Source organism: Curcuma longa, chromosome 7, assembly GCF_044706935.1.
Source record: "Curcuma longa cultivar G26 ecotype Majalengka, Jawa Barat chromosome 7, ITB_CL_G26_1.1, whole genome shotgun sequence".
Taxonomy (NCBI): domain Eukaryota; kingdom Viridiplantae; phylum Streptophyta; class Magnoliopsida; order Zingiberales; family Zingiberaceae; genus Curcuma; species Curcuma longa.
In genome coordinates, this window is record NC_133867.1 from 966,317 (window position 1) to 993,317 (window position 27,001).

General features: G+C 37.7%; 1 protein-coding gene across 1 annotated transcript; it reads left to right on the top strand.

Annotated features, from left to right (window-relative positions):
• The first annotated feature begins 2,088 nt into the window (after positions 1 to 2,088).
• Positions 2,089 to 26,769, top strand: LOC141832089 (protein DETOXIFICATION 27-like). Its single transcript, XM_074719569.1, has 8 exons — positions 2,089 to 2,355; positions 24,945 to 25,486; positions 25,590 to 25,676; positions 25,763 to 25,819; positions 25,891 to 26,129; positions 26,211 to 26,329; positions 26,435 to 26,521; positions 26,625 to 26,769. Exons 1-8 carry the CDS (start codon positions 2,089 to 2,091, stop codon positions 26,685 to 26,687), a joined length of 1,461 nt encoding a protein of 486 aa, XP_074575670.1. The 3' UTR covers positions 26,688 to 26,769.
• Positions 26,770 to 27,001: the final 232 nt, after the last annotated feature.

Consider the following 27,001-nt stretch of genomic DNA (forward strand, 5'->3'; position numbering starts at 1 on the left):
TTCTTTATCACTTTAAATAGGAGAACGTACAAATAAATTCTCTTGACATACATGACTTATTCATCCATCTCTACAACTAATTTAGAAAATCATTAGCAGTTGTGGCTTACCAACTTCTTTAGCTTCATCATCTCTTTAGCAAAAGATAGAATATGTCACCCCAGCCGTCCTATATGACTGATCCCACGACCATCTGTGAGGAGGTAAATCGAGAAATTACAATTGGCCACTATGGAGGAGGATATTAATTGTCTTGACTTCACCGAGATTTCGACACTTGCCCACTTTAATAAAATTCCGTACTAACTAACTCAATCGTGTCTCGGAGCAATTTTATCATCTCATTTATATGAAGTGTGTATGAAAAAGAAACGCCCCATAAATTACTCTATATCCAATCATACTTCTAATTTTTTTTAAAAAAAAAAAATAATTTACTATGAGGTATGGAGCTTCTAGTTATCCTAGTGGATAACTTTAGTAAATTCACATAGATTTTTCTAATAAAAACATTTAATTATTTTAATATTTTTTTAATCATTTTCAAAGACATAAGCGCTACATTGGATGCCCTCTCTTCACTCTAATTGTGGAGAAGACTATAAGACACTTTATTATTGCATTTCTTCTTCTAGAATCTTTTATTGAGTTTCTTGCTCTTACACCCCTAAACATTAAGATTTAATAGAGAAAAATATATTAAATAATTTAGACTATTTTAACTCTTCTTAATCATGCACCAATCCTGCTTAAATTTTAAGATAAAATTATCATACTACAGTTACCTTATCAATTATTTACTCACTCCACTACTTTATTAATAAAAATGACCTATGGAAAAATACTACAACCAACCTTCCAACTTTCCAACTGCACATTCTTACACATCTTTGGTTGCACATGATATTCCTAATTACAATCTTACTCTAAATACATGTTAAACTTTTGTTCTTAACAATGTATTTTTCTTGACTTAAATTTGTATCATAGGTGTCATTATTTGCATGTATCAATCAAGCTAACATCTATTTCATGGCATATTATTTTTTATAAGTCTCTCTCTTCATTTATAAGGTCCCTCTCTCTTTAGAAAAGATGCAAAAGAGGATGACATGTTAGGTGTTGCTTTGTCCCTGCTAGTCTTTGAAGCCTCAATTATTAATAATGGTCCATTCTTTAATTTTAGATCTTCTTTAATAAATGATGAAATTTATTATTTTACTATATTTCGAGACTTAATTTTAAATCCTTGTCCACTTCAGTAATTCTGTTCTGTCATAACCAACTCAATTATATCTCAGAGACTTAATTTTAATTTTAGATTCTCAAATATGTGATAATATTAGAATAATATGAAAATATTAAAAAATAATATATTTTATCATAAATTTAATTTTTCATGCATGTTCGCACGAAACTCATGCAAATTAATTTTTGCACCTGTGAAACTGTGGCGAATCGATCCAATAATTAAATGAGCTGGGATGGGTAAAGTAGCTGGGTTGCGCGCTAGTTACCATCAATTTTTGCACGTTACTACATTCATTTTATTTTTTTATTAAAATTTATATCGATTGATCATCTAATTATATTTTATCCATCAAATAAATTTAAATTTTAAATCTTAATTATTTAAGAAAAATTCTCGATCTCTTATCATATGTGATAAAAAGTGAATCCGTCGTAGTTTCTCTAAAATAATTCTTCATTTTCTAGAGGAGAAGTAAATTATTAAAAATTGTGTCTTAACAATAATAGCTCCGGTAAGAAGATGAAACAATCAACGGATCTTACGTACCCATTAGGTGACCTATCTATGATAATATCCTTATAATAATCATCTGTGTTAGTCCGTGAGGACTTCTGTTTCTGACCATCAGATCATGACCTACGTTCACATGGCATTGCTACGTTCATTTCAGATCTAAAATTAATAAACAAGATAATATAATGTTCTTTTATTTTTTTAGAGAATAATAAGACCGCTGATAAACAGTGGTCACAGCACTAAAGATTAAGCCAATTCCGACAAAAGCTACATCATCGAGTTATAAAATTGCAAGTGGATACGGATTCATCGAAAAAGTGATGGAGGAAGGGAGTGAAAGGAGCAGTGTCTCTCTACTGAGTTCCTTCGCCGGCGATGAGACCGTGGCGGCTTTTGGAATCGCGGGGAGAGCACGGGAGGAATCGAAGAAGCTGTGGACGATCGTTGGGCCGGCGATGGTCACCCGTCTCGCCATGAACGCTATGATCGTGGTGACGCAGGCCTTCGTCGGCCACCTCGGAGACCTCCAGCTCGCTTCCATGACCATCGCCACCACAGTCGTCGTCGGCTTCAACTTCGGCCTCCTGGTGATTTTTAATTTTCTGCACTGCCCTATTTTCTTAATTTCTTCTTTGTCGTTTATTGCTTTTATTATAATTATCAGATTGCTGTCAGCCTGCAGCTTACGAAATATATAGCAACTCGGAGATATAAGCAAGCTAATTAAGTATTCTACTTCATTTTTCTCGTGTCACACTTATTTTTTAAATATTTTTTAAGAAAAAATCAGATTAGTTTATTATATACTTCAAAAATTACAACACAGGCTACTTCCTTCTAGTGTAGAAGTTCTACATCCATGGCGCACACGTTCTTCTAGAGAAACTTTAACAACATTATGAGCTCACATGTGCCCATCCTCTCTATATAAAATGCCTCATGCAGGATGCATATTGCACCAAGATGCCTTGCAATTAGAAGCAATAAGAGGCTTATCAGAGTGCCTAAAACAATATTGAAGCCCAAACATGATTGTCAGTAACTCCCCATTGATCACAGATGGAGCCCTCACCTACAGTTGCCTATATATGAGAATACCTATAATTAATTTTGTGCTTGACATACCACTGGGCTTGCAGATCATCTTTAGAATCTTGCTGAATAGCAAACACCTCAGTATCAATTAGTTGAAAAGTTTCCCATGATTGTTTCGTTGCCTCTCTTCATGCTTCTTATTTCTATGCTTCCAGATGTGGCATAGTTCTACCACAATCCAAGCTCTTGGCACTGTAGCTGTCTCCCTGTCAAAATCCAAACTTGCCCATCCTGCCACTCAGGCACTCAGGCCTTCGTCGGCCACCTTTTTATATGCAGGACTAGTTTATGATTTGGATAGATTCATGGTTTGGGTATCAATCAACTCAGACTAAGATAAAACCAAACAGAATATTTTACGGTTGAATGTGACAATCGATTATGATAAGCAGTTGATTAGTATAGTTTATTAATGCTAAAATAGAAATTTACTGAGAAGAAGAAATTTGGATAAAGCTTCAACAATGGTCGAATTCTCACCATCTATAGTGGAGCAGTCGACTAGTCAGTAAGCACTCAACTGGAGGTTAGCAAACAATCGAATTAGTAAATTTAAGTCATGAACAAAAACTCTATAAAGGGATATTTTTGGAGGTTTCAGCCAAGACTTCGCGAGATCAACTTTATGAGGTGCCAAGGTGAATGTTGTTGCATCCCATGGCTTCCAGAGAGGATTCTAAAGCAACCAAAGTGATCAAGCAATCAAGTTATCTTTGTATTTATATTGTTGGCCACTTATATATATTTTATAGTTGTGTGTTATAAGAATAGAGCTATTGATGTACGAATCCGCAAATGCAATATAGCATCAAGTAATAAAAGTATCGTCCACTAGGACTATTAAATCAAGTAGCAATCAAATATGAAGTAGGTTAACTAAATCAATCGAAATCGAGATAATCGTGTGTGAAAGAAACAAGTTAAGAAAGCAAAGAAAGTTTATGGGGAAAATTAATTTTTGAAAGCAATTCTAGGACCCACGATAATTATTGACACCCTAAATATAATTCACTTTTTTACCTCCATATTTGATATACATGAAGGTGGTCTATCCTAAGGTACCCAATACTTCCTCTCAGATAATACCAGAGTATCTACCCAAACGTGACGTCGACTTTTGGGGTAACCTTACTAAAGTGATTGCTTTCTCAGGGCGGTTCCTATCACAATGCCCCCATGGTCCTATATATGTTATCCCTTAGTTCATGACGTTGAATCAGGATAGACCCATTCAGCTTCGTGATAATCAATGGTGTCCTTGAGAGATTTTGGATAAATTTCATGAACAAACCCTCAAGTCTCAATTTTTATAGGTTAGAGAATTGAGTTCACCTCTCGGTCCTTCCTTACATCTCAGTGGTATAAAAATGTATGCTAGCACCATAGTCATGTATACATACTAAAGTTGGATTATGAATTAAACATGTCATGCAATAAAAAGAGATTAAATAATAGAAAATAATATCAACAATGCATCGGACTACTCCCTAATCTTAGAATTAAGAAAACTACTCCATGAAGATAGAGTTACAATCCAAAGATATTAAAAATAACATTCTACAACTCAAATCAAAGAGAAAAGAGAGAGAAGACTTAGTCGTGGTTGTCATAGACGTGTTCGGAAGAACTCCTAACTCTTTGATGATAGAATCCTGATAACTCCTTGGAAATGACTCTTTCCTAGGGTTCTATATTATGGGAATCAGAAACCCCTTGATGCCTCAAACCTAAGTCCTCTTGGTTCTTTTAAAGCCTCCTAGTCTTCCAAATCTATTATGACTTTTCAAAATAGTCAGGGTGCCATCACCAGACTATGACCGTGTTGGGAAACATGGCCTGACCGTGTGGTACTCAGGTCATCACATATTGGCTGGACATAGCTGTGTCAAGGGACATGGCCAGACATGCCCAGCTTTGGAACTGCTCATCAAGTGGTAGTAGATAGAACGACAGTGTCAGGGGATATAGACAGACCATGATGGATGCTAAAGTCCAATTGCTCTTTTGAATCTCATCTAACTTCTCATGTAATGCATGACCATGTCAGAGGAATGGCCAGACCATGCACAATGTTGAAAATGCACGCTCCAAGGCTTCTTATCTCTAATTTAGCTATGAATTCACTTCCTATCAATAAAAATACACAAAAAGTAAATCTCTGAATTATAAGAATAAAATCAATGCAAAAGAGATAAAAGTATGTAAAATATACTAATGTAATAGAACAAATGCATGCAAATAATATCGATAATATGTATATGAAACACGCATATCAAATTCCCCCAAATTTAAATTTTTTATTGTCCTCAAGTTAAACATGCAATCTAAACTCATGTGTGTGAATGACACATCATAATTTTAGCGAAATCATCTAATCCTACCTAGCAGTTTCATTAACGAGCAAAAACACATGAATCATCTCAATGTAGCCTATCTTGAAAGTTCTTCATGCGTAGTGCAAAGTGACTCAACTCTAAAGCTTCAATTACCAATCATAGTCATTTCATCATCCCACTATATTTCTAAAGTCTTTTACACCTGCCTTATGCAAGGATCGTCCCTCCTAATGCTTTGCATTGTCTATACAAGATTTCAAAGGAGACTCAATGTCAAAATAAGTTAGGTATTTTCCCTATAACCTTGGGATCTCAAAGGAGTACCTAAGTTTGTATTTCTCTAGTAATTATTGTGTTTAAAAAGAGTACCATATTGTTTCTACTCATTATCAAAATAAAATTTTATCATTAATTTATTTCTTATCACATCCTCAAAATAAAAAAAAATTCTCTAATATTTTTTTATGATATCATTGTCGACTTGAGTGTTTCTCTAGTAATTAAAATGTAGTGGAGGTTACCTAGAAAATCAAGGTGCTAGTCCAATGTATGATTCATAACTATTCTAGGATATATTTACTCTCGAAATCAAATATAAAGTGAAATTGAGATGCTAAAAAATTAGGTCAACACTAAAATTATTAGACTCAATAATGCTCATGTCATGCTACCACAGATAGAAAAAAATAAATTGCTAAAAATATGAGCATGCTAAAATATATAGTTCATTATGCTAATGTAGTGCTATAAGGAATAAACAAATAAACTAACAAAACTAGCTAAGACTAACTAAACTAACTAACCCCCCCCCTCCCCCGACTCGAATAATGTATTGTCCTCAATAAAAAGCTACTACGTGGGTGGTGGAAAAGGAGATAAATTTTGGAGTTTACCTAATGATGTGTGCCAAGTGATGAGCGCATGTCATATATGATTTTTAGTCTTGTTTAACGCTTATCGACTTGTAATTCATTGCATATGATCTACTTTATCACATCTTATTCCTTTATCATTACATGTTTCTACTCTTTTGCTCGGAGATCTGTTCTTTGTATATTTTTTTATTGCATGCCAGGGCCAACACGGCCGTGCCAAGCTAGGCACGGCCGTGCCTTACATTTCCAGGATCTAGACATGCTAGGCATGACCGTGTCTCCTATCTAGACTTCTTTGTGAAAGTAAAATGAGCATAACTTTTAGCTCCGATTTATCCACGGGCCATGTTGAGACCAATTTGGGGTCATGCCAAAGAGGCATGGCCGTGTCTCATTTTCTAGATTGAGATTAGCTTGAGGTCGTGCCTACCAGGCATAACCATGTCTCCTTTCCAGAATAGTAACTTTATCTGGCCGTGCCTACAAGGCATGGCCGTGCCACGAGACACGGTCGTGTCGCGCCTGAAGCCTATAAATACTTTTTTTTGCAATCCTTTTGGGATGGTCTTGGTGATCTTTGGGATCTAGGAAAATCCTAAGGTCTTAGCTTGGAGGCGGTGCCTCCCCACTCCAGGGAAGGCCCTAAACGCTTCATCGTCATTAATCCATCCTACGCCGGAGCGAGAAGATCTTCAAAGGATGCTCGTGCTTCAAGATAAGTCTTCCCCTCTCTTGTGGATGGTTATTTTCTTGCATACTTGTTGTAATTTTCTTGTAATGGAATAGATCTTTGAGTTTAGGATGTAGATGAACATTAATGTAATGATGGTGATGTAAGAACTAGTTCATGTTATTTTTTACTTATTCTATGAAGAGTTTACACTTGTTTCATGTATTGTGTGCCTTGAACTTGTTTGATGATATGTTTGTGTGAGCGCATGTACATGATTATGAGGGGTAGATTACTATGTAGGGAGATCTTAAGATCGTATGACCGGAATACCTTGTGACAGAAGGTGAACCTTTAATCGAACTTTCTGAAGTGATTCTACATAGTGGTAAACTCCCATAAGGGATAGTTAATGGCTGGTGGCCACTAGAACAAGGTCCTTAATAGGGTACTCGGTGACAGAGAGCATGACGTTGGATCGTATGACCGGGGCACCTCATGACAGGAGGTAAACCTTTAATTGGACTTTCTGGCATCACCTTTACTGGAGGGCCACCACATAGGACTTCAAGGTTAAATGCCAACGTAGCCTGACGAGGTCAAGTTGGTATCTTTGTTAGCATCCCTACAAGGTGGTAAACATGGAGAGTGAGGGAGTAAATATAGATTAGGGACGTTACCTAGTATTGATGTGAGTTCGAAATTCTAGACTTATCCATCTCATCCCATAAACCCCCAAGCCAATCAATCCCTCTCTACCACATCAAAATCCTTAACTATTTCGCTCCCCTCAGAGTCTAGATAACTAGCCTTGTGACATCATTATAGCTAACAACAGTCCTTGTGGATTCGATACTTTTTATTACTTGACGACGATTGTATACTTACAGTTGCTATTAAGTTTTTGACGTAGTTGCCAGGGACTATTGCTATTAGCTTTAGTGACTAACAATTTTAGTTACTCTAGAATTCGAGAAAAAAATTTTAAATATAGAAAATCTAAATATTTTTCTGGAGGGCTAAATGGATGCTTGTACACATCGATTACTCCAAATAGAAAACTTAAGATTAACTGTATTGTATACTGATGATTATTGTGTATTTTGTTATGTTGATTGGCATGTGATTAAAACTTGCCCAATTTTATTTGACACATTGGATCTATCCCTTATAATGAAGATTCACAACTTATTTGCTTTGCTTGAAGAGAAACCTGAAGATGTATCCCTTATAATAGAAGAATGGGGGTCATTACAACTTATTTGCTTTGATTTAATTGTTTAAGACAATTAAATTTTTATAAAAATTAATTACGGCAAAAAGATCTTAGAGGCTGATGCTGTATAAAAGAGTTGAAGATCTCACTGAGAATGAAGCCACCAAGGGAACGCCGGCCTAAAGGAAGTAGAAGAGGAGAATTAGATTTGCCGCCGGCTTCAAGGAGAGGAAACAAATAGATTGATTGTTTAAAACCCCCTTTTATATAGCCAAGCCATCATGGAAATTTAAGAAAGGCATCAGTGAAAAGTTCTAATAGAACAATAGATTTATTTTAGAAATAAATCTCTTATAAGATTTTTATTAGAAAGATTCTAACAATCTTATCTATCTATAGGTGAAGAGAAACCTGGATGTATCCCTTATAAAAATGAAGAATGAGGTCTTATTTGCTTTGCTTGTTTAAGAGGTCTCCATGAATTAAGGATTTTTTACCTCGAGGAGGAAAATTACTGACAAGAATCTAATTAACTTCTAATCCAAGAGTAGTACCACTCAACCTTTGTTATCATGTACTAAGTTCGCCTACAGAGCTTACATGATATATTCAAGGAGACATCAGAGTCTTAGATTATAGGACAGTTTTCTTCTATAATCAACAACACACCATGTACATAATACTACTTCCCAACTCATCGGGCCTTTTGATCTATCGCTCTAAATCTCACCCGTTGACGAATAGGATTCTTGTATACATCCCAACATCATTTTCTCCTGACTAATACCAAATTTACAACCACAACCTCTAGATGTTATGGATAATGCAGGATTAGGAGTCGTTGAAAGGGTTAGTGTAGGGACTTATGCATTAGAGGTCAAGCTCGAAGAATCACTTCTCTTAGTTAATCTTCCACCCGCACCAAGGCGCACCCTACCCTCAAATATGTTTGATGACTTGCTAAACTTCGTGATTGGTGAAGATACTATTTCTTTTAATATATCTATGTTTACCAATCTATCTTTTTTCAAGCATTTTTGTGGTAAGAAATTTTTTGATTATGATTTGCATACAAACCTTTCATATCAATTATATGAGATTACTAGAAGTAACCAATTGTATATGAGCATATATAATGACAAACTCAAGACCCTCAACTGTAGGGTTCTGAAGTATCTTACACCTTCATGGTCGAGGTTTAAGTAATAAAAATAAAGGTCAAGCTAAAAACCTTAAACAAGCACTGTTTGAGAGGCAACACAAGTTTTTTTTTTGTTTTATTTTGGTTTCTTTCTTTATTTTCTTTTATACTTTATTTTATCTCCTAACCCACAAACCCTCTACTTACTTTTTCTTGTTATATTTTCTTTTGAAGGTTTCATTGATATGGAGAGGCACTACAACAATTTAGTAATTTAGCGACAAATTAAATTCGCCGCTAACCAAAATTTTTCGTCGCTAACCTTATTTTGCGACGATAATTTTTCGTCGCTAGTATCGTCACTATAGGCTTGTCGCAAAAGAAACTTAGCGACGAATTATTACTATTTCGTCGCTAACATTAGCGGCGAAATAAGAATCGTTTTTAATCAAGAAAATTCGTCACAAATATTAGCGACGAAATAATATGATGTCGTCGCTAACATTAGCGACGAAATAATATGGATTCGTCGCGAATATGTGGTAAAAGAAATCGATAATACTGGTGTAAGTTACCGACGTATTTAATGAAATTAAGGATTAACTTAGCAACGAATTCTGGCCATTTCGCCGCTAATCCAGGGTGTTAGCAACGAATTCTGATAATTTCGCCGCTAATCTACGTGTGTTAGCGATGAATTATGCTGATTTCGCCGCTAATCTACAGTTATTCTGCCCCCAGCTTCGTTTTTTATCCTTTATTTTATCCTGTATCACATTCATATCACACATATCACATTCAGATTACACGAAAACAACATAAAAATTCACAACAACTTCACTCAAAGCATACTTAAACACAAAGTTGTGATACATAATCAAATTCAAATGCAATACACAAAGTTTAGATACCAATTCATACAAAGTTCAGCAACGTTCAGATACAAGCTGTCCAATGCACTCAGCAACTTTACACTCCAGCACACTGATGAATTAGGATTTTTATGATTTTAATCGATTCAATTTTGGGCTTTTATATGAAAATAAATTATGAAATGGATCGATTTGATCTTAATTGTCCTATATTGCATAATCTGAGGCTTGATTCTAATTTTCATGATTTTATGGCAATTCTTGGCATTAATTGGATTTTAAATTGATTTTAGGGTTAACTCGAATCCGACTCGAGCTCAACCGCGGTCAAATCAAGTCAAATTTGTCAAATTGATCAAGCCAACATGAAGGACATGATCTGGATCGAGCCCGATCAAAATCCCGGAATTTTTTGGAAGCCCTAAGAAGCCCTAGAGCTCAGATCAAGCCTGGCCGTCGGATTCAAAATCAAAGGTTGAGATAAATCAGTTAATCACGCGTATATAAGCTAAGTTGTAATCGGGTGAACAGTGGCTGCGCACTGTTCACCTTCGTCCCGAAACACGCCCGACGCCGACCCCCTTCTCACCGCCGTACCATCCAGGCCAGCCCCGTCCTCCCAAACTTATCCCATTGCGAAGCTTGATCCTAGAGGAGTCTTTAGCCGGTTGATTGGGTGAATTCCAGCAGCTGGACGAGGCGCAAAGGAGAGGGTTTCTCCGGCGAGCAGCGGTCCTGTTTTTGTTTAATCCGGCAATTCACAACGAAATCCGGCGCCATGATCATTTAGAGGGGTTCTCTGAGGTTCGTGAGCACTCGTGTTTCATCTTCAAGCCAATCGGAGCTAAGCCAAAGCACGGAATCCAGTTTTGCAGCTTCATCGTCTCCGTAGCAGTGCTCTGTTCGGGCCTGGAAAGGGTTTTTCCGAGCTTAATCAGCGTGCTGGCAGCGAGAGAAAACCACCAGGCGACCACGTTGAAGACTCCAAATGGTTCAACAGCTGATTGACAACCAGCTGAGAAGAATTGAAGGAGAAAAGGGATGGGAAGGATGTGTTATCATTTCTGATTTTTGTATCTGCTAAACTAGTTTCTGATACTGTTTCTGAATTTGCTGTTTAGTTGATTACTGAGTTTTCCACATTTTTCAGTCAATGTTTGCTCGTGGTTTGAATTTGGTTGATTCCTAATGATAGTTTAGTTGTTTGTTGGATTTAATTTTGTGTTACTGATTTAAATCTCGTGTTAAGAGCTTCCTTTCATGGTTCTGATAACATGTAACTTGGCACTGTTCCGTGCCAAATAAAAAGCTTGCTTCGTGCCATTTTACCATCATTTTGATATCCTTGTTCTTGCCATCCTAATTCGGTGAATGTTAGCTAGTGATTGTGTTTTATTTTGCATGGAATGTTAATTTCATAGGTTTAGATTAGTTTTAGCTTGTTTGGGTACTAATTAGCTTAGGATGATACTTTGAATTAAGTTGAATCTAGTTTTTACTAGTTTAAATGGTTCCATTGCATTCTAGGATTTAGATGGTTGGTTTCAGTAATTTGCAATTGTTTTATCGCATTTTCGTGCATTGTTAGTTTTTCTTCATTCTAGGCTTCATTTAGCGTGCATTAGAGTTAGCTTGCTTTAAGGTTTAATTTTTGCGATTTTGCATTTATTTGTCAATTTTGAATTGCATTTCATTTCAAAAACCTCAAAACCCCCATTTATATAGAAAACCCAAAAACACGACACGCGATAAGCTCAATTTATTCAATTGTCTACTAGTCCTTGGAAAAACACGACTCGAGGCCCCTATACTTCGTTTATTTTGTATTCGTTGTGGGTTTTCGATAAATCTATAAATTTCAATTTGAAGCCCTATCGTGACACCTAGTTAAGGGCTTTTCACACACTTAACGTTGCTACAAGCTGTCCAATGCACTCAACAACTACACTCCAGCACACTCAGCAATTACAAAGCAACAAAGCAACAAAGTTCAGATACTTTACACAAAGTTCAGATACTTTTACACTCAGCCCAATACAAAGTCATGCACATGGATGCAAACTGCCTGCTAACACGTACAGATTCGGCAAGACCACCTATGTAATGTAAAATTGTTCAGAAAAATTAAACAGATGTAGAAATAAATGTAAATGATTCTTCATATTGCTTGATTATCAAAAGTAATGACTACAACAATTATGTGCATTATGGTGAATGTCTTGGGAAAAGGATAGCAGTTGCTAGAAACAAAAAAGGAAACACCGATTTAACTTTCACTAAAAGAAAGCACAAGACTAATTATATAATTTCTATAGCTAGTATCCCTAGCTCCATAAAAAAAAATCCTAATTAGTCCCAACTGACTGAACTGACCAAACATCTTATCTCTAATAGTAATTTAGTCAATTGCAAATACCAAATGTGTTATTACTAGCATGGATGCCAAAACAGATGGTATTCATTATAAGCATGGTTTTTGTACCAGAAGCAACAAAGGGCAATGGCATATGTTTGCAACGGAATGCTGATCTATTCACTCATCCATATTATCTTCTCTTTTCTAAATGCTAATCATTTGCTAAACATTGCCAGTTTCTATAAAATATTTTATTTAGCCAATAGCAACCAAACTCTTGCTCAAGGATAAAAAACAACTTATAGCTTATCATTTAGGACTTGAAAGTGTCAGTTAGAACCAAAATAAAGTACAGATGACGTGAGGAGATACAAAAAGAAGAGATGCTTCCAATTGCCAAGATCTGTGAAATTAGAAATTTAAGTTAAACCAAAAACTAAAAAGTAGGGTCACAACATGTTGTATCCCAATTATTTGAGGCTGGCTATATGGCTGCTACACGCTGCCATTGACGTACAAGATCATGGATGGGTTTCTAGAATGATAAAGGCTCATATGTATGGCACCATTGTAGGGGTGGTATCAAGCACTATGGAACCAGTACATGAGCCAATTCTTGATCCAACAGGAAAGTGTCACTTATAATGGTGGTACAGAGTAAGAATAAATTGCACGTCAAGATGTTATTAGTTAGTGTCATCAATCCCTAAGTGGTTGTGCTCAACCATGATGTAATCAGTTAAGTTAAAATTTATAGTGTCACTAATGTTTCATGATGTTGTGCAAGACTTGGTAGGATGCACATGAAGCTTACGAAACTTGTGACTCGATAAGCCTACATGTTCAATTTCTACCTTTTATGCAAGCTTACGAAACTTGTGACTTGATAAGCCTACATGTTCAATTTCTACCTTTTATGCAACCAACACATCCTAACCAATTTATACAACACATCCTAACCAATTTATGCAACCAAATCAGATTCTAACCAATTTATGCAACCAAATCAGATTATAGATAAAACTTACTTCAAATCAGGTTGAATCCCTTCTGGAAAAATCTCAAATCAGGTTGAATCCCTTCTGGAAAAACCTCAAAGCAGGTTGAATCCTTCTAAATCAGTTCAAGAAATCAGCAACATAGCATTTCCGCAGAGCAACTAGACAAAATAAATAGTTTACAAAATAGGTCAGATCGGCCGAACATCCAACTTCCGGATCCCACCGAAACCTCAATCAACAAGAACTCCAATCGACCTAAAATAAACCTTAAATCCACTTACCAACACTTCCTCAGTTCCAGCTCGCCTTCAGCTTCGATCCGGCCGCGATATCGCGTCGAGGAAGACAGGCTCGAAGGCTGCGCGATCGGGAAGAAATCGGGTGGAGGCGGCGGCAAAACTAGAGCAGGCGACGGATGGCGGAGGCGGCGGCGTAATAGGCAGGCGGAGGCGTCGGAGCTAACTCGCAGAAAGGACTCGCGCGCCGACGAAGGAAAGGGTCGCGAGAAGGGGACGGGGTTAGGGCTTTAGGCGAAGGTTAGCGGCGAAAACTACTTTTCGTCGCTAATATTAATTATTAGCGACGAAAATACATTTTCGTCGCAAACAAATTGACTAACGACGATTTTTACACCTTTCGCCACTAATGTTAGAGACGAAAATTCATTTTCGCCACAAAAAAATCATTTAGCGACGAATTTATAATTTTCGTCGCTAATATTTAGAGACGAAATATCATTCCCGTCGCAAAATGTTAGTTTTAGCGACGAAATTATTTTTTCATCGCAAATATTTATATTAGCAACGAAATTAAAATTCGTCGCTAATATTTCGTCGCTATTTTTATAGTTTCTTATAGTGAGGTGTGCTTACCTTGAGGAGAGGAATTAAATAACTAATGGTTCTGAACATCTTTTGAGCTTCATTGGGTAATTTCTCTCCAATCATATTTCTGCTCTATTAATATTTTTTTATTTTCATTGAGACATAGAAAAATGTAGGTTTGGGGGATGTATATATTTTGGGTTCTTAGTTAGATTTAATTATATCTCTTTTAGTTTCTTTATGCATAATAAACTTTTCCAGCTAGTGGCATCACTTATCACATCATTAATGGTTTGTCTTCTTGCAAAAATACTAGCACACTTATTTTAGATTTCATTTGATGCTTGAAGTTAGTATGTTTGATGATCTGATCTTTCCTATCCTTAGTAGTGAAAGAATTTGAGTTTTGGCCTAGTTTTAGGATCTCCTTACACTATTGCCTAATCTAGGAGGTTGATTAATTTTAAAAATAGTTATGATTCATGAAACCTGATTAGTACTAGTATTTCCATGGTGATCTTTCATTGCATTTTGGTTACTAGACCAACTCAAGTCATTCCAACTCTTTTGAAAAAATCCTAAATCTCAAAAAAAAAAAAAAAACTCAAAAGCTTCTTTACTTTAATTTCAATACATTGCTAAAAAAAATAAGGGAAGAAAAAAAATAGTGTCGAGAGTGGAAGCATGTCAATTACCCCTTTAAGATCGATAAGTGTTACTGGAGAAATAATGATATGTTTCTCTTGATCTTGTGGTAATCCTTTGAGACCTTATGCAATGGAATGAATGATCTTAGCCTATGGCAGGTAAGTGTCTAAGGGTAGAAATATTTAGGAACACGGTAGGATGATGACTTGACTTTAAGTAGAATTTTGATACCAAATGGACTAAGATCACTTTTTGCACCAAGCACAAAGAACTAACTCTTAGGTCACATTTAAGTAATTTTAATATATAACTCATCAATGTTACTATATGATATGATTGATTGTGATTCACTAGATATTATGATACTCCGTTCTTTCAATTCATGAATTTAAATGTAAGTTTTTGCTTGAGGATAAACAAAAGTTTAAGTCTGGAGGTGTGATGAGCATAGGTCATATATGATTTTTAGCCTTGTTTAACGCTCATCTACTTGTAATTCATTGCATATGATCTACTTTATCATACTTTATTCCTTTATCATTACATGTTTCTACTCTTTTGTTCGAAGATCTTCTCTTTGTATATGTTTGATTGATAGGATATGATTCAAAGCTAAAACGATGCATTATTGATGGTGGAGCAAGGAGTGAAGAAAAGATACTCGCACTGGCCATGCTCATCATCACGAGCGAGTTTCTTATGCAGCAAACGGTTCATGGACGTGATAAAATACTTAAAGAGCCATGAAGTTGGATCAAGTTGAAGCACATTTTGATGAGTTTGGAGGTCATTTGAAGTGCTTCAGAGGCCCACACGGCCGTGCCAAAGGTGCCACGACCATATCCCATCATCCGGACCAGTTTTCAAGCTTTCATAGAGTGCCCCGGGCTGAGGCACACCCATGACAGGTCCAACACGGCCGTGCCAAGCTAAGCACGATTGTGCCTCACATTTCTAGGGTCCAGACATGGCCAGGCCATGCCAAGAGGCACGACCGTGTCTCCTATCTGGACTACTTTACAGACTAAAAGTAAAATAGGGATAACGTTTAGCTTCGATTGACGCATGAGCCGTGCCACCTACCAAATTGAAGATAACTTCAAGATCTACAACTTTACTTCAAAGTGTACTGACGGATTCCATCTCTAGACCGTGCTAAAAGGCACGATTGCGCCCATCTTTCAGATTGAGACTAACTTGGGGCCATGCCTAGGAGGCACGGTCGTGCCCATTTTCTAGATTGAGATCAGCTTGGGGTCGTGCCTACCAAGCACAGCTATGTTTCTTTTCCAAAATAACAACTTTCTCTGGCTGTGCCTACTAGGCACAACCATGCCACGAGACACGGTCGTGTCACGCCTAGAGCCTATAAATACTTCTTTTTACAATTCTTTTGGGGTGATCTTGGTGATCTTTGGGATCTAGGGAAACTCTAAGGTCTTGGTTTGGGGGCAGTGCCTCTCCACTCTTGGGAAGACCCTAAACACTTCATCTTCACTGATCCATCCTACCCTAAAATGAGAGATCTTTCAAGGATGTCCGAGCTTCAAGATAAGTCTTTTCCTCTCTTGTGGATAACTATTTTCTTGCATACTTGTTGTATTCTTGTTGTAATGGAGTAGATCTTTGAATTTAGGATGTAGGATGAATATTAATGTAATGATGGTGATGTAAGAACTAGTTCATGTTATTTTTTTTCCTATTCTATGAAGAGTTTACACTTGTTTCATGTGTTGTGGAACTTGTCTGATGATATGTTTGTGTGAGCGCATGTATATGATTATGAGGGATAAATTAATATGTTAAGAAATCGGATCATATGACCGAGGTGTCTTGTGATAGAAGGTGAACCTTTAATCGGACTTTCTAAAGGGATTCCAACATAGTGGTAAACCCTCATAAGGGATAGCTAATGGCTGGTGGCCACTAGAACAAGGTCCTTAATAGGGTACTCGGTGATAGAGAGTATGACATTGGATCGTATGACTAGGGCGCCTCGTGACAAGAGATAAACCTTTAACCAGACTTTCTGGTGTCACCTTTACTGGAGGGCCACCACATAGGACTTCAAGGTCAAATGCCAACGTAACCTGACGAGGTCAAGTTGGTATCTTAGTTAGCATCCCTATAAGGTGGTAAACATGGAGAGTGAGGGAGTAAACATGGATTAGGGACGTTACCTAGTATTGATGTGAATCTGAAATCCTAGACTTATCCATCTCATCCCATAAACCCTAAGCCAATCAATCTCTCTCTACTACATCAAAATCCTCAACCATTTCGCTCCCCTTAGATTCTAGATAACTAGCCTTGTGACATCATTATAGCTAACAACAGTCCCTGTGAATTTGATACTTTTTATTACTTGACGATGGCCGTATACTTGCGGTTGCTATCATCAAGCGTATAAGTTACTCATCTGATGGTGATACTCCTCCATCTGATGGTTATGCTCCTCATCTCGGTGATCATAATCCTCCTCTCGGGGATAATGATCATCTTATCTCTGAAAGTACATCTCTACCCTTTCATTAAGCAAAACTAAACTACACTAAGAAAATAATAAAACAAACTAACAAAACTAGCTAACAATAATTAAACTAACTAACCCACCCCACCCCCTGCCCCTAGATGTGAATAATGTATTGTACCTCAATGAAAAGCTACTACAGGGGTGGTGGAAAAGGAGAAAAGTTTGGGAGGTTACCCAATTATGCTTGCCAACTATATAAGTCACTCATCTAGTGGTGATACTCCTCCATCTGATGGTCACACTCCTTCTCTTGGCGATCATGATCCTACTCATGGCGATAATGATCATCTTGTCTTTGAAAATACATCCCCACCGTTTCATTATGCACATCTGATAAGCATCTCTAGTCAGCCTGCTCTTCTCTGATGGCAGAGAGAGTAGTGGCGATGTTCAAAAAATCATATGTCGAATGCCTTCTAGAAGAATCAACAAAGAAAAAGAATATAGAGTTGAGCTCCATCTAGTTGAGGGTCAAGTGGGGAGGCCCATATCAATAGGCTCTAGAGGTGAGATGTCGATGGTCATGAGCCAATTACATCGGTCTTGGATTGTGTTGCGTGTAGGGTCAGGTAGTGGATGAAGTAATTGGTTCCTAAGAACCAAGCAATAACACTTATCCTCCATAATAATCATTCTCAAGGCAACACAGGCCTCCAAATCAATCATAGAGCTACTTGTCGCCTCCTCAAGTTCATGCACCTCATAATCTATAGTCAGGGAAATGGATGTGATCAATCCAACAACCACTATGTTCTCCGTCGAAGAATTCCCAACCCTAACTAGGTGCCTAATAAAGTATGAGTCAGTATCAACATTGACATTATGCATGATGTCCCATAAGAATAATAACTCACTTTAATAGATGACACCATCGCTATTCTTACGAACTAAAATAGTGTGGGTCATGACTCAGTGTTGATAGTGGAAATAGGGGTTACGGACGATGGTGGGTTTGGCTCAAGATGGATCATATCCTGCTTCACTAGTGATTGTTGCCCAGAAGAAGGTGTCGATGAATTGGTTCTCTCTCCTTCCTCACCACAAGGTAATTTAAAAATTATATTAAATTTCTCCAAGATCAATTGATGATCATTGTTAAATAATCGAAAAGTAATCAAACCCTAAAGGCATCCTTCACCTTGCAAAATATTGGCCTCTACCGAACTCAAGAACTCTAGGATGATCTTAATGTAAGTATGATACTTCATACTCATTAAGTCATTCTATCATACTCAGTTCATCATCCAATCATTGTCATCCCTAAGCCCAAGGTTATTCAAAACAACATCATCCATGCATCGAGTATTGACAATTCTACGTTTAGCAAGAATATCATAACAAGCTTTAAGATTATCATCTTTAAAAATAATGTCGTAAGGATTAGTGTCATTACCCTTGTCCACGGCTTTTCCCTTGTCCTTGTCAGTGGCTTACCCTTTGCTTTGTCATCAATGCTCGATCCTTCACCACATTTTTGTCATTTCACATCCTTGAACCCTACAAAAATTAGACAAGCAAAATTCAAAGAGAAAGGGAGGTTAGGGTTTCAGGTGGTGGAAGAAGAAGGGAAAAGGAAGAATGGTTCTTCTCTTAGGGTGGGAAGAAGGGAAATAGGAGAAGAGTTCTTGATAGAAGAAGAGAAAGAAAGAAACCTTCTCTTGAGAGAGGTCTTGCTTGGGGAAAAGAAACCTAGAGAGGAGAGAAAACTAGGGCTTCTTGAGTGAAATCCTTATGGTGGAGTGGAAGAGGAAGTAGAAATCAAAGCTTTGAGAGAGCTTAGAAGCTTGATTTCATTTTGGGAGAGGAAGGGGATGAGTTTGGAGAAGAAGGGTGTGGCACGGATAGGTTATGTGGGAGAGTTTAAAACCTCTTCTCAATTGTGTGACACGGTCGTGCTTGTAAGCATGGGTTGACCGTGTTGCATTAGTGGAAATTGAGTGCCTATGTCTAGTAGGTGACATGGGCATGTTGAATGACACATCTTGCCTATGTTCCATTTGGGAAACTTTTTTTTCCCATGGTCGTTATAGGGGATGGTCGTGCTTTTCCACATGGCTTGGTCATGCTTCTTGTTGGAGCCTTTGAATTGCTACAACCATGCTTTTCATTGGAATTTTTTTCACACCCATGGTAGTTTCCGTGGCTAGCTCGTGGATACTCCTGACCCTGTAATTAAATAAAACAAAAGACTAAAATGAAGAAAAAAAGAAAAAATTTAAAATGAAAAAAGAACTTGGATTGTCTCCCATAAAGCGCTTGTTTTAGGTCATTAACTTGACCTCTATCATTTCTAACAAGGAGCTTTTGGATTAAGGGGTGTGCGTGATCCTCCTCCATGTACAAACTCCATTAGAAGCTCAAATTTTAGCCTTACTGTTGGGTTGCAAGGGTGCAAACATAGTCCCACATCTAAAGCACATGGAAAAGATCATGGAGTTAAAAGGATGGAAAGTATCTCCATTGGCATGAGGCCTTTTGGGGAGAGACCAAGAACAAAGCCATGAGGGCTTAGGCCCAAAGTGGACAATATCATGTCATTGTGGAGATATTTTAATTCCATCCGGACTAACAAGTGGTATCAGAGCGAGACCGCTCTTCACCGGACTAACCTTCGAATGAGCCATGATCCAGATCTAACCATGTGCTTTGAACCTTAAAAATAAAGGAAGTGAGTGCTCCCGTGTCTGAATCAAGAGGACCAGACACCAGGTGAGAAGTCCTAGTAGGTCGGGTGGACCGAGGGGCAAAAAGTCCTAGTTGCGACTAGGTAAAAGTCCTAGTAGGTCGGGTGAACCGAGGGGCAAAAAGTCCTAGTTGCGGCTAGGTGAAAAGTCCTAGTGGGTCGAGGATTCAGACATCAAACGGAGGATTTCCGTTTGAGGGGGGCCTGTGGTCCTTTGTTTGAAGGGGGGATTGTTGGGTTGCAAGGGTGCAAACATAGTCCCACATCTAAAGCACATGGAAAAGATCATGGGATTAAAAGGATGGAAAGTATCTCCATTGGCATGAGACCTTTTGGGGAGAGCCCAAGAACAAAGCCATGAGGGCTTAGGCCCAAAGTGGACAATATCATGTCATTGTGGAGATATTTTAATTCCATCCGGACTAACACTTGCTTGTGCCAAAATAATATATTTACTAACTCATTCCTTCGACTCCCCCTTATGCTCTCTTGGTTTTGCTTGTGTATCCGAGGGTTATTTGTGAGGTGATCCTTTCTTTTCCTTTTGTAAGGTATTAACCCTATAACAAATTCTCTCAGCATCCAAATGGTTAGTGGCCTTAGATAGGTTAAATTCAATCTTGTCTTTGTAGGACTGATGTGCGCGCTAGAAGGGGGGTTGAATAGCATGATTTGTTCGTTCATTCTATTACAGAGACTAGTAGTAAAATTAGTAAATAAGACAAAGACACGCAGATTTACTTAGTTCCTAACCCCCCAGGGTTAGTACATCCAAGACCTATGCATGGGAAGACACTCATTCACTAATGATCTCCTTTTTGGACCTTTGTCTGGAGGCAGAGAAACTCATCTTAAAGTTCAATCAATAATAAAAGAGAATACAAACAAGTAAGATTTAAAATAAAATAAACAATCATTGGGCCGATCTAGAAGTCTTAAGCGCAGCACACTCTTCTTGAAACTTCTCCGATTGCACGAGCAAGATATCGTTCACGTTAATAGCACTGTGAGATGAAGAGTATGGAGTAGAGAAGTTGGCTTGTGCTTCACGCTGAGGCTCCGGGTGCTTGGATCTGATTCGATTCGATCCGATCTCTTTGATCTTTATCGGGACTGGCTCTTTTTAATCCGAAAGCCTGGACCATCCAGGGGTGCCTAGACCGTCCGAGCGCCTAAAGTAACATCCGGGCGCCCAAGTCCAATTAACTCGGGTTTGACTTGAGTTGACCCCGAGCTTGGTTCGGCTGCTTCTGTTTGCTCTTCTTATGATTTCTCTATCTTGCATCTAGTTCCTGGTCCCTACAAGATTAGCATACAAACAAACAAGCAACTTACGCCTATCGATAGTTCATCTGACCTATTAGGCTTACCTAAGCCTTACCCTGTAGTTCTAACCTACTAGCTTACCCGTGTTTAACTTCTCGTTAGGACTAGTTACTTCCATAGGTAAACTTCCCACCTGCCAAACATTCTGTTTGGACTTTTCCTTGTTTAACCTCTAGTTAGGACTAGTCACTTCCATATTAGACTTCTCACTTGCCAAACATCTGATCACCCTTGACCTGTTTGGACTTTCCCTTGCCCAACCTCCAGTCAGAACTTTCTTGCCCAGTACTCCAAATTAGGACTTCCTTGTCGAGTCCTCCAAACTAGATCTTTCTTACCCAAGTCTCCAACTAGGACTTTCCCAGCCTAGCGCCCAGCTAGGGTTTTCCTTGTCTAGCCTCCAACTAGAGCCCTAAGGACGAATTAGGAAAAAAGAGAGATTTTGATTTAAAAGAATAATAAATACTTTTTAAAATTTATCTACTTTAAAATATCTGATAAACACATTTTAAAACTTATGTTTGAAAAACTCTTTCGAAAACTATGCTTTAAAACTTATTTTAAAAATCTTTGAAAAACTCATATGAAAAGTGTATTTCAAAATTTAATTTTGAGAACTCTTTTGAAAAATAAGTTTAAAATTTCTTTACAAACTTGTTTTGATTTTTTTAAAAAAAAATTATGTTGAAAAATTCTTTGAAAAAGTATTTTAAAATCATTTTTGACATCTACTATAGTCTTTCAAAAATTATCTAAACTAAGTTGTGACCATAGAAAAATATTTATTGTTGGTGCAAAACTAAAAATCTTTGTGATGTGTGAAAAGGGGGAGAAGGGCACTTAAGTTAAAAATCTAAAATTCTTCCAGATTATTAAACCTTGACCTAAATTAATATAAGAAATTATCAAACATCAAAAAGAGAGTGATTGTTAGTGCAAGGAGTACTAATCAATCCCTAGAGTTTTTATGTTTGATAATACACCTAGGTTTGGTCTGTTTGACCAAGGGTTGATCCAAACAGGACTTAATATTTGAATGCAAGTGAAGTCTAGTTAAGTCAGATTGACTAGAAGACTAGCAAGAAGTCCTAGTATGTTAAACTGGGTAAGGAGAAGTCCTAGTATGTTAAATTGGGCAAGGAGAAGTCCTAGTTGAGGTTAGGCAAGGAAATACAAAGATCCTCTTCTATACATAGAAGTCTTGCCTTTATAGTAAACAAAGGAGCCAAACAAAAAAGAGGACAATCAAGAATGATTTTTAATTATAAAAGACTTAATGATAATTGTCAGGAAGATGGATATAAGATACTTGATAAGGATCAAGTACTTAACAAAATATAAAATTCCAAATGGTATTCTAAATTATTTGACATGAAATTTGAATTTTGACAAGTAAAAATGCACCCAAACTCCATAGAATAGGCTGTTTTCTCTTGCCCCGAAGGACATTTTGAATGACTAGTAATGTCTTTCAGTTTAAAAACTGCACCACAAGTATTCCAATAAAAAATAGATGACATATTTAGAAATGTTGCTTCATTCACATGCATATACATTGACGATGTTTTAGTATTTTTCAAGACAAAAGAAGAACATTATGCACATCTACACATAATTTTTACCTTATTTAAAAAACACAGACTTATAGTTTCTAAGAAAAAAATGGAACTTGCAACACAACATATATAATTTTTAAGAGAAGAAATAGGCCAGGGAAAAATAACACTTCAACCTCATATAGAATTTTTAAGCGAAGAAATAGGTCCAACCTCACCAGCCGACCCACCCGCCCAACCCCACCAGTCAGCTCGCCCAACCCTACCGGCTGACCTACCTCAGCACTAGGCTTACCTCAGCACCAAGCCCGCCTCAACGACTGGTCTGTCAGGCTCATCGACATGTCGATCGGCCGTTGAGGCCAACCAACCATCCTGATCAGTCAGTGGGTTGAATTTATTAGCTATAGGGAGAGAGGAGAATAGGGGAGGAGAAAGAAGAGGGGAGGAAGCTTATCGTCGGAGATATCGAACCCCTCGTTCGTCGCCTAGGTCATCGTCGTTGTCGTCGCTATTGCTGTAGGGTGTCACCGTCGCTGTCAGGATTGGAGTGGGAAAATGAGGTTTTGCAGAATGGGGATTGAGCAAAATTTGGATTAAGTTAGGATTTTTGACGATGAAACCATGATTCGTTGCCAAATGGTCATAAAATGGAGCGAGAATTTACAACGGGATGTACCAAATTCTTGTCAAATGGGTGACGAATTTAAAATCCATCATAAATTGAATTTGGTGATAAAAATAGTTTTAGCGATGAATTTGGCGATAAAATTTATTTGTTGTTAAAAGTATTTTTATCGCAAAATCATCCATCATCAATTGGCGACGAAACAATTATTCATCGCTAAGTTTGTTGCAGATTTGCAACGAATTATTTTCATCGTTAAAATTCATCTCTAATCAACTCATTTTTTGTAGTACTAAATCTCCAAGTCAAATTTCACGATTAGCCATAAATACCCAAATCTGATTTTAGATCCCACCACTGTGGTGTTGATTGACCATTAGAAAATGAGTGTTACCATCTCCTGAACATTCCCCAACCTTCAATGCAAATGTAAGATGTTTCCTACTCCCCTCAACATAGGATTGACTTTGAGAGCTTGCTACAATATTGGCTCTTCTTATCTTATCTTTTCTTTTTGGATTTGTAGTAAACCCCCTTTAGTGGTCATCGAGTCTAAATCTTCAATAACACACAATAAAATCATATTTAGGAGTAAAAGAATATAGAACTTTTTCTACTATAGGTACATCTTCTATCTTCTCTTTGTATTTCTTTAGTTGATTCACAATTGCTTTCACTGGTAAACAATAATTCGAGATGAATTCGGACTCTTTCATCTACACTACTTCTAAATCACACTTTAACTAATTGAAAATTTACCTTCTTTACTTTATCAATTCCTTAAAGGGTCTTTGCCAATATTTTCTAAACTTTTTTTTAAAGAAAAAATAGTAGCATCAACCATCGTATTAAACATTGAATCCTCCAAATGGTGATGGATTAGGGTGAGGGCTTATTAATCCTTCTTCCTTGTATTTGACAAAGAAACGCTCTTCTACGCTTGGGAGTTGGGATAAGTTATCATCATTTTGAGAATTTTCATAACCTTTCTCTATAATCTCTAACACATCTTGAGAGCCAAGCAATGCTTTTATCCTAAGACACCATATCTCATAAATCTCCTTTCTAAGTGGAGATTGAATGGAAGCAACTTCATTATTGGTTATCTCTTGGTATAAAATCAGACTTTGAAATGACTTTATCAGAAAGGAAAATGTATAATTGAGGAAGACGAAGAAATTTTTTTTCTATATGTAGTTAAAAATATAAGAATAAAATCTAGATATTCCTCTAGGTCAATGAATATTAATTTTTTAAACTCTAGATATGATGAATGTGATTAAATGTACCAGATAAGACTTGACTTAGTTGTTGTTGTATGGCGATGAATGGTACTCCAAATTTCTGGGAAAGCATGTAGAATATTTGTTTTTCACTTACCTGCAGTGATCTCAATGGCAAACGCAACATTTGCAGCTTGGGATGGCGAGCGCAATGGAAACACTATGCGGTCAAGCCTATGGAGCCAGGCGACTCCCAATTCTCGGCGTGTACCTGCAGCGCTCATGGCTCATCCTCTCCCTCTGCGCCCTCCTCCTCCTTCCCATGTACGCCTTCGCTGCCCCATTCCTGCTCCTCATCGGCCTGCCGACCGACCTGGCCACCGGGGCCGGCCGCCTCTCCCTCCTCTTCATACCTGTCCACTTCTCTTTCGCGTTGTTGCTGCCGCAGCAACGCTTCCTGCAGTGCCAAGGCAAGAACCTGGTCAACGCCGCCATCTCAGTGGCCGCGCTTCTCTTCCATCTCCTCCTCACTTGGCTCTTAGTCACCGAGCTTCAGCTCGGCCTCGATGGCGCCGCCATCGCCCTCAACGTGTCCTGGTGGCTCACCACGCTCAGCCAATTCTGCTACATCGTCGGCGGGGGTTGTCCACTCTCTTGGGAAGGCTTCTCCACGGAAGCTTTCTTTGGCCTCTCGGATTTCCTTAAGCTCTCCGCTTCCTCCGGCGTCATGCTATGGTCCACTCAATCGACACAACAACCAACTTACTGTATTATCGACGACGATCATTTTGCGCCTGCAAAAGCTAATCTATCTTCTTTTTTTTTTTGGTGCAAGCAGTTTGGAGAACTGGTACTACAAAATACTTGTTCTGCTCGCAGGTTACATGAAAAATGCGAAGATTGCAGTGGACGCCCTCTCCATTTGGTGAGCTACAGATGCTCTCCCACGACCTCGTTCCGTTATTTTCAATTCCAGTTGCAACATGACTTTCTTCTTTCTGCAACGAATAGCATGAACCTCAACAGCTGGGAGATAATGATCCCCATGGCATTCTTTGCAGGAACTGGGTACGTACCGACTAAATCTGGTTAATTAATACATTTGTAGGTATTGACTTCGCTCTTCTTTCGGATCGCAGAGTGAGGGTTGCTACTGAGCTCGGTGCCGGCAATGGCAAGGGCGCGAGATTTGCGGCAGCGGTGTCAGTGGCGACGTCAACAGTAATCGGTCTCTTCCTTTGGTTACTAATCATGATATTCCATGACAAGTACGCGTATATTTTCACGTCCAGTGAGGAAGTCGCCAACGCAGTCGACAGAATCAGCATTCTTCTCGCCTTCACTGTGCTCCTCAATAGTGTCCAACCAATTCTTTCTGGTAAAATCTAATCCAGTATTAATTATAATATATATATATATATAAAATAAATCTAAAGAAATGTAAAATTCTTGTGTGTAGGAGTTGCCGTGGGATCGGGTTGGCAGGCACTGGTAGCTTATGTGAATATCGGGAGTTACTACATCATTGGTGTCCCTCTTGGGATTCTCTTGGGATGGATGACGAACCTTGGAATTTGGGTACCATTCTTCATTGTGGTGTAATTGTACTGATTTTTCCATTTATTACCCTGATTAAACACAATTGACAAGCTGAATTTTCCACATTTGTGTCGACTGATGCAGGGTTTATGGGCTGGAATGATAGTTGGAACGGCAGTTCAGACATGTATACTAGTTTTGAAGACTGTGAGATGTGATTGGGACAGAGAGGTGGGCTTATATATATTCCAATCTTTTATGTTAATCAAATTTCAACCAGTGTGATCATAACATTGTTACTTACAAACTTTAATATGCATTTCTTCCCTGGTAGGCTTCAAACGCTAATGTGCGAATGCAAAAGTGGGCTAAACCACATGGAAGTGAAGTTCAATGATTGAAAATGGTGGCCAAGAATTGCAACAATTTTTTTTTGTTAGCCTGTACTTGGAATTTTTCAGCAAGTATATAAAACTCTAACAGTGAATAAAATTATAATTAATATTAGATTAGATATGAATATATTTAATTTAGTTATTAATTTTAGTTGAATTTATTCTATGTAAATAATTATCTAAATTATGAATTTATTTCTTACTTATCTAGATTTGATGAACATGCATATAATTTTATTATTGTGATCAATAATATTCAAGTTATTCTCAAAATCTCATATGGTATCAAAGTCTTTGACTCACGCCCCTAATTCCT

Coding starts and splice junctions, on each gene's coding strand:
- LOC141832089 (XM_074719569.1), top strand. CDS start 2,089: ATGGAGGAAGGGAGTGAAAGGAGCAGTGTCTCTCTACTGAGTTCCTTC. Junction 2,356..24,944: donor GCTTCAACTTCGGCCTCCTG/GTGATTTTTAAT, acceptor CAACATTTGCAG/CTTGGGATGGCGAGCGCAAT. Junction 26,330..26,434: donor TGACGAACCTTGGAATTTGG/GTACCATTCTTC, acceptor CGACTGATGCAG/GGTTTATGGGCTGGAATGAT.